Source organism: Ammospiza nelsoni, chromosome 23, assembly GCF_027579445.1.
Source record: "Ammospiza nelsoni isolate bAmmNel1 chromosome 23, bAmmNel1.pri, whole genome shotgun sequence".
In the NCBI taxonomy this organism is placed as follows: Eukaryota; Metazoa; Chordata; class Aves; order Passeriformes; family Passerellidae; genus Ammospiza; species Ammospiza nelsoni.
Genome location: NC_080655.1, coordinates 5,563,251 through 5,571,756, shown reverse-complemented (window position 1 = coordinate 5,571,756; position 8,506 = coordinate 5,563,251). Strand labels below are relative to the sequence as shown.

At 43.4% G+C, this 8,506-nt stretch overlaps 1 protein-coding gene across 1 annotated transcript; it reads right to left on the bottom strand.

The window, feature by feature from the left end:
- Positions 1-2,010: 2,010 nt before the first annotated feature.
- LOC132083378 (lysozyme C-like) lies at positions 2,011-3,774 on the bottom strand. Its single transcript, XM_059488039.1, has 4 exons — positions 3,528-3,774; positions 3,030-3,188; positions 2,715-2,793; positions 2,011-2,300 (listed from the first exon to the last, which is right to left on the bottom strand). Exons 1-4 carry the CDS (start codon positions 3,679-3,681, stop codon positions 2,240-2,242), a joined length of 453 nt encoding a protein of 150 aa, XP_059344022.1. The 5' UTR covers positions 3,682-3,774; the 3' UTR covers positions 2,011-2,239.
- Between the last annotated feature and the right edge of the window lie 4,732 nt (positions 3,775-8,506).

Below are 8,506 nucleotides of genomic sequence, written 5' to 3'. Positions count from 1 at the left end.
GCTGGAGCAGCAGAGGCACACCCGGAGTGGCAAACGAAATGAGGCAGAAACTCTGAGCCATAGCTGAGCCGCAGGTGTCCTGGCAGGCACGGGATGCTGGGTTAAAGTGTAGGGAAAAAACCCAGAGCAAGGGCGGAAAACAGCGGGGCTGGGCAGCAGCAAACAGGCTTTGCAAACAGCTGCCACATGGAACCAGGAGATGTTAAGTGTTATAAGGAATACTCCAATTTAATAATTAAGGAAATTTATTTGAAAATCAAAGTATAAATTTGGAAAAAGCCACAAGCAACTTCGACTCTGAGAGATCAGGGTCAGGGAGACTTGGGATTTGGCCTCTATTGCACCAAAGTCCTTGTGGGTCTCCAAAATGTCATTTCTAAGGGGTCTATTTCATACAGTCTTTTGGGCTCTTGAAGGGGCTTTTCTTTAGCATATTTTAGCTTATTATCATAGTTTTTTCTTTCTTGCTGCTACATTTCCCAGAACCAGTGGATAATTCCTGGAATCCTGTCAGGTGAAAACTTTCTGGGACAAACTTCTGATGATGCCTATCAAATGCCTCCTGCTGGGGTCTTGTCAGATGGAAAGAAATCCCTTGAAATACCCATCCCTGGAGACAGTGTCCTCCTGGTGTTGCAATCTCCATTCTTATCACATACCCTATTACTGCAACAAGCCTTTTATTGCTTGTTGCTCAACACTGGCTTTGTACACAAAATGCTGTGGGTTTCACTTCCTTTAACACTAATTATTTTATAACATATATCACACTAAGGGAGATGGGGTTGGGGTCACCTTCCCAGTGAGGCTGGGTGTTGGAAAGGTCCCAGTTCTTGCAAGCAAACTCTGACCCAGGGTAAGGAGAAGCAGTGCAGGACAAAATCTGCACAGTGGCAGCAAATCCTCTGGGCAGCAAATCCAGCACCAAAACTCCACCTGTCTCCACTGTGATGCCAAGAGAGAGCAGGAGAGAGCTAAGCTTCACCCCAATCCCCCAGCCAAAATCTTGCAGGATTCTTGCCCTTCCCAAGAGAAAACCCCCAGCTAAGAGACTGGAAACTGCACCCCTTCCCTGGCCACTTTGTCCACATCTTTTGTCTCTCTTGAATATCTGTGCCTCAGTTTAAGTTACCCCGGGACAATCTGTGCTCCCATCTCTTAGGCTACAAACGGGAGAAAAATTCCATGAGAGAGAGAAAATAAAAAGGAAAAATCCTAACCTCCAACACTGGGGAAAAGGGGAAGAAGGACTTCAGACAAGGCATACTTTGAGCTTTTTTTTTAAGATGCAGCCATCTAAACAAACATACTTTAATGGTTGATTTATACACTCACACAAGACATGAGTTTAAGCATCCCTTTATTTCATAAGCACCAAAGAAGTCATTGCTCCCCTAGCAGCAGCAGAAAGCACATGAAGCAGTAAACATGTTTTCTCAGTGTTAGCACCTTTCATTCATGCACTGTTTCTGAATCCACCTTTCATTTGGAAAAAGGACTTGTAAACTAAACAGCAAAATATTTCCCTTCCCTAACAGCCTTTCCAACCCATTGTTTCCTTACAGAGATGCTGCCTGCACTCTAGGCTGTGTTTGATTGACTTCCTCAAAAAATAAGAAATGCTGTATTCCCTCAGGCCAGATGCCCAAATGTTTCAGTGCCTATCCCTCATACCAGCAGGGGCAGATGCTCAGATAAATTTAAGGAGTAAATTAGTAAATTTTCTCTCTCTATCAGGAGTCTGTCTCAATCAGTGACTGTCTTGGTTATAACACAACATAATTCTGCAAATCTTACACAATGTTAATGAAATTTTTGTATTTCCTCACTACAGACACTCCAATAAGAATGGGCAAAAAAAAAATAAAGGGGAAGGAGAGGAGGAAGGGAGGGGTGAAGGAGAACAGAGAAGCAAAAGGAGAGAGGAACCCTAAATGTTGCTAAACCCTGTTAGGGCAACAAAATCTTGAGTTAGGATTATGCAAGTAAATCAAGGCTGAAACTCTGTAGTGGCTTGTTGCTATGCATGTTTTTATTAAGCTGTGAGCTGTAAGCTCTCTGTTTGCATTGCAGCAGTGTGAAAACATCCAGAGTTAGCACTAGCCAGTACCCACTCTATCTTAATAATATACTGCTTTTAATTCCCCACACCCCATGCATTTCCCTGGCCCTCTCTCCAAACGCTGTCATTCTCCATCTCTGGTGGTCTTGAGGAAACAATCAACACCTGTGCAGCGATTTAGCAGCCCCTGACAAAGGAACTCAGGTCTCTGCCCCGGCAATGGTTTTTCCAGCCATACCTGAAAAAACAAATACATTCTGTAATTTGAGGAGTTAAGTTATGATTGAATTGGTTATGACAACAGAGTTGGGTAATCTTTGAGAGTCTTGGGTGAAGACTCTCAATGATCCCTCTGAAAGTTACAAATAAATGGAAATTGTTTGTATAATTAATAAATGGAGCTCAATCTAAGTGAGCTGGGGGAAAGAGAAGAGAACAAAAAGGAGAGCTCTGGGAGAGGAGGGAAATTCAGGGAATTAGAGCAGATGCTGCAAGGCAGGACTCCTATCTTCTCCTTTCAGCTTTAGGAGAAGGACTGTGCCAAACTCCACCAAATCCAGCTTCTCACCCATTGATCCCCCTGCCTCCCTCAGTCAGTAGCAGGACTGGCTTTGATCTGTTCTGCCCCAGTGTCAACTGCAAATATCCTTACCAGGGGCTGAGGCCATGAGCCTCCCGGGCAATCTTCTTGGCACACCGAATGTCATCCTCAATGTTATCATCTTGCAGTTCTGTGGAGAAGGGAGAAAACATCAGTGTGGAGGAAAGCAGGACAGAGGAAGAGCAGGGACAGACAGGCAGAAGAAAAGGTGTCCATCAGGAAGGAAGGGTGGGTGGGACACTGAGATGATGGATGGAGGAAGCACAGCAGAAATGCCCAGAGCAGCTGTTGGCAGGTGTCATGGACAGAGCCGTTGCTTTCATGGAATGAACAAATAAAGGTTCTTTGTTCTGTCCTACCACTTACTTGAGCAACTGATGTGGCAGGCATTCTTGGAGCCAGGGGTCCTGCCATCGTTGCACCAGTACTTGCTGTTGATCTGGAAGATGCCATAGTCCCTGCTTGGACCATTGTTATTGTATGCTTTTGTGTTATAATCACTCTCATATTTCACCAGGCACATCCCTGCAGGAGGAGAAGAAATCCCAGAGGAGAACATTAAGGAATGCTGAGGGTAAATTAGAGGAAAGATATGAAAGTATCCAGGATGAATGAAGTGCTGGAGGAATAATTGAACTGGTGATAGAATAACCTTGAGAATTGGATGGGTAAGTTCTTGGAAGGACACAGCTCTAGATGGATATTTGCTGTGTGAACTATAGAAGGGAGCAAGGAAGGGGAGGAGGAAAATATGAAGTCAAAGAAATGGAGGGAATGAATAGTACTGCTGGAAGATCAAAAAGAAGTTGAGAGAGACAAAGATGGTACAGGCAGAGAGGTGCTGTGGCAGCTCATTATACTCACAGTCAGCAACAGTTGTGCCCTCAAAGCCTTGAAAGCCATTCCGACGTAGGATCTTCACCATCTCACATCTGGGAATTATTTTTCCCTGGGTGCCTGGCAGAGCCAGGCTAAGGAAAACAAGAAGAAAACCAAGGAAGAGCGTTGACTTGCTCATCTTGCAGTCCACAGCAAGATGTGCCAAAGCAGCTTGAGCTGCCTGTCTGCCAGGACTGTTGGCAATGCCAGCCTTTTATTCGTGCTCTCAGGGGGAGGGATCAGCTGGTTGAGCAAGCATATCTGGGAAGTCTGGGCAGTCTTTACAGTAAGAAGCCGATAAGGAAGTGGGCCAAACTCCAAAACAAAGTCCAAAACAACTCCAAAATTCCTGGAAGGTGCCAGTACCTATTTCACTGGTCCTTCAAGGCTGGGGCATGTGTTTTTCCCAGACACCCCAGCAATCCTCAGTTGGATATTATTCCAAATGTCATGGCTATGGTTCCCTTGTTTGAGTGTCATGGCTTAACCCCAGCAGTCTGATAAGTTACTCAAGGTCTCCCACCCTGGTGGGATGGAAAAGGTAAAAGTTAGAAAACTTTTGGGTTGGGATACAGGCAGATTAATGGGGAAAGAAAAAGCCACACATGCAAGAAAAAGATAGAGGAAATAAAGAGGAAAAACTCCTTCCCATCAGCAGGAAGATGGTCAGCCACCTCCAGGAAACCCGGCTCCACCACATTAACAGTGGTTCAGGAAGACAAACCCCATCACTCCAAATGTCCACCTCCTTCCTTCTTCTTCCCCCAGGTTTATACTTTGAGCAGGACACTACTCATGATCTGGGATATGCTGTGGTCAGTGGGGGTCAGCTGTCTTGGCTGCATCCCTCGTCATGGTCAAGGAATAATACTCCCCAATTTAGCACTTCCATTAAAAAGTCTACAAGCTGCTCCTCTCACATTCTCCAATCCTAAATTGAGATAAAAAGAATTTACTGGGAATGGCAATGAGTTAAGAATCAACCATGAAAAATGTCCTTGAATAGAACCTCCTGCAAAGGAGGTGAAGAGGGAGTAGCCAGCTTTATATTCTTAATTCATCTTCCTACTATCCCTTGTAAAATATTTCTGAACAACGAACTACATACAACAGAAAGAAACCTGATTTATTATGTTTTTGTTTGCACGGACTGTATATTACAAGCCATGGCTGATCACTGGACATTAACTTCATTGGTCACTACCTCAAGATTGTCACTACCACTACATTGGCTGCCTTCAACATCAGTTTTCTTTCTCCTACTGTATGCATCAAAAAGCTCAAGAAAATAAGGATAAGAAAAGATCTTGAAAGGTAAAAATAAAAAGAGGCAATGGCTATCAAAGACATAAAGCTAAGATATGGCACAGCTGAATAGCAAGATATCTCTCATATTGTTGTGTCTGATGAAGAAATAGCAAAAGATGACTGTACTGGGTGTGGCTGAGGTAATTTCCCTCCCAGTGGCTGGCATGGGGCTGTATTTTGGATTTGTGCTGAATGCAGGGATGATGATGGAGATGTTTTTGTTATTGCTGAGCAGTGCTCACACTGAGCCAAGGCCTTTTCTGCTTTTCACACTGCCAGGCTGGCAAGGGGGCTGGGGGTGTGTGGGGAGCTGGGACAGGTGACCCAAAGTGACCAAAGGCACGTCCAGGCCATTGACACCATGCTCAGCACATAGAGTGGGGGCAGAAGGAAGGAGGGCAGGGATGTTTGCAGTGATGGTGCTTGCCTTCCCAAGTCACTGCTATGTCCTGGAGCCCTGCTCTCCATGGGATGGCTGAACACCTGCCTGCCCATGGGAAACAGGGAGTGAATTCCTGGCTCTGCTTTGCTTGCATGTGTAACTTTTGCTTTCCATATTAAATTGTCTTTATCCCAACCATGAATTTTCCAGCTTTAACCCTTCTAATTCTCTCCCTGATCCTTCTGGCGGGCAGTGAGGGAGTGTCTGTGTGGGGCTTGGCAGTTAAACAACCATTGGCTGACAAACTCAGGATGCAGGAATTATATTCCTCTACATGTTTTCAGGTTCTCAGTCCTTGAAAGGGTCCTCTGTGGTTTATTTCCTCCTCTAGCTCCAAAGCAAGCTCTTTATCCTTTCATGCTAACAATGCCACACACCTTTGAAGAAGGAAGGATTGAGGGTTAACAGAGTATTTTGGGAGGGGATTGTGGGTGAGATGTTGAATATAAGAGCTTATTTTTTCTTCTCTAGCAGTCACAGAGGACACTGGCAGAAGAAATCATTTCACTGGTTTCTTTATGTATTATTACATCAACAGCCATCACACCTAAGTTAGAGGAAATTGTGCAAAGGCTTCACATTTGCCATGAGTTCCAGGTAAGGAATCCATGCCTCTACAACCCTCTAGCTCAGTGAGGAGCTTATGGGGGTCCCTCTTGTTGGAAATAATGCCAAGTTTAAAATATTTTGTATAACATTAATCAGGGGTTTTATTTGCCTTTGCCCAAATGGAAAGGAATTGAAGTTTATTTTCAAATGTTTCACCACTCCAGGCCTGATGAGCTTAACATCTCAGCAGGCTGGGGGTAGCACAGAAGATACACAAAAGGTAACAACAGTCAAGAATTGTCTTAACAACCATCAACTCCAAACATCACCCTCCATCAACCATCAACTCCAAACATGGTCAGAGACACCTGGTCTGAGAAAAGATAGATAAGAGAAAGATAAGAATGAGGACCTAATTAGCATCAGTCAGAGAGATCTGTAACCAATAAGAAACCAAATACTACAAACTGTGTAACTTGGAACCAATAAACCTTGAACCAATGGGTTTTGTCTGTATAAAGTTTGTGAAAAATCTGGTAAAATTTGTATGTCATGGATTTTCTCTGCACAACCCAGGCTGTGTGGATGAAATTATTTCTGTTGCATATCCTGGCCAGAATGATGTAATGCATTGATTCTCTAACACTAAAAATTTTGTTGGAGAATTTTGTTTTTCCCACATTTTTAGTGACAACTGTGGTTTATTCCAGGCAAGTTTTTATTGTTTCTGGGAAAGGGATCTCCTTTACTAAGGCACTTTTAGAATGTGTTTCCTGGAGACAGTTTGCTTAGCGTAAAATTTCAATGCTTGGCTTTACACTTGAGTAAATGGTTCTTAAAGGAGTGACAGGTATTACAAAATTTGTAAATAACTGTGAAATATGTATTTGTTATTTTATTTACCCTTGCATAGTCCAGAATTTGTTTCCAAGACCCACTTTGTATAGAAGGTTGGACTTTCTAAACAAAGTTTTACACAACTTGAGATTCAACTGTCAGATAAGAATTAAAATGGAAAAAAAGAGCCTAACGTTCACAACAATAGCTTTCCTACATTATTTGAAGGAACAGTGGCAATTCTTTGTGGAAATGTAACACCTGAATAGCTTTTAGTTGCAGCAGGGTTCACTGCTCAGCTGTTCACTGCTCTTTCTGTGCCACAGTTTGAAGTTGGCTTCCTTACTAGTCACTGGTGCTTTTTAGGATTGCTTTACTTGTCTGATTCATAAGGGCGGTGACAGTGGCCCTTGTTAGAGCTTTTGCTGCCAGGGGATTCCCCAGCAACTTAGACTTGAAGCTCAGCTGAGCAGAGTGAGCTACTTCCATAAATTGGTCATGTGGAAAAATATTTTTTCTCTGAGTTGATTTTTTTTTTTTTTTTTGCATGGGAGTACTAAAAATGTAATTACCTCACTTTAAAGTCCTGCCTTTTTAAATTTGAGACTGTGAGTTAACGGGAAGGATGAAGATAATGCCATAAATAAAATTGTTAGCAGATGATAAATGGCCTACACCTGGTGAGCTAACACAAAGCTTGTTCCAGAATGACTGGCCTATGGAAACTGCACAATGCCCATTGTGTAAGGAGACTGGAAATTCACCAGCCTCAGTGTCCTGCCAGCTCAGCAAGGTCACCTGGAACATTGGGGTCCACAACCACCAGGGACCACCAGAGACACCCCCAGGACTGAAGAATGAATGCATGAAGGGGAAATATGTTAATGATTTTGGGGAAATCATATGCATGTATGAAAAAATATATGTATAAAAATCATATGTATAATCATATGTATCATATGTATGTTTAGTCTGGGACAATCAATGAATAGGTATAAAAAATACAGAATATAAACAGAAACTTTCCTGCACTCAGCATGCACAGCTTTGGGAGGAATTATCCCCCTGTGCATCTGGCTGAATAAAGAATGCTGCTTTTTAATGCTATGTTGGTGTTAAGGAGTTTTGTTTTTTTTTATTTTACTGAATTTTTGGTAACAAAAAAATTAAATCCCTGTACTGGATTAACTAAGTGACAATAAACCAGTACGAGGTTGCTACAAAGGGGTTTGCAGAGAATTCCTAGCTAAAAGTCACATGCCATAAGCCTGATGAAGAGCAGCTGAGGGACCTGGAAAGGGGCTCAGCCTGGAGGCTCAGAGGGGACCTTCTGGCTCTGCTCAACTCCTGACAGGATGGGACAGCTGAGGGGTCAGGCTGGGCTCTCAGGAACAGGGACAGGAGGAGAGGGAACGGCCTCAAGCTGTGCCAGGGAAGGGGCAGGTTGGACATCAGCAGGAATTTCCCCATGGGAAGGTGCTCAGGCCTTGGAAGGAGCTGCCCATGGAGGTGGTGGAATCCCCATCCTTTGCTTTCTTATTTACTGCTTACAGTTCTACTCATCAAACAAAGGTTGAAGTTCAATTCCCAGGATCGATGGCTTTATTTGTTTTAGTCAATAGTGCAAGACTCTGGCACAAATTAGTGTGTCATGGGCAAGGAGTAGAGGTTCCCATGCATTCTGCCATTATCTAAAACCTTGGACCTGTGGCTTCCACTCTGCTTCTGGGATGAGACATACACAGCACTATGTCAGGGGTTTACAAGAGATGGGTTGGAAACAACTGGTCATATAGAATCATAGAATCATAGAATCATAGAATCATGG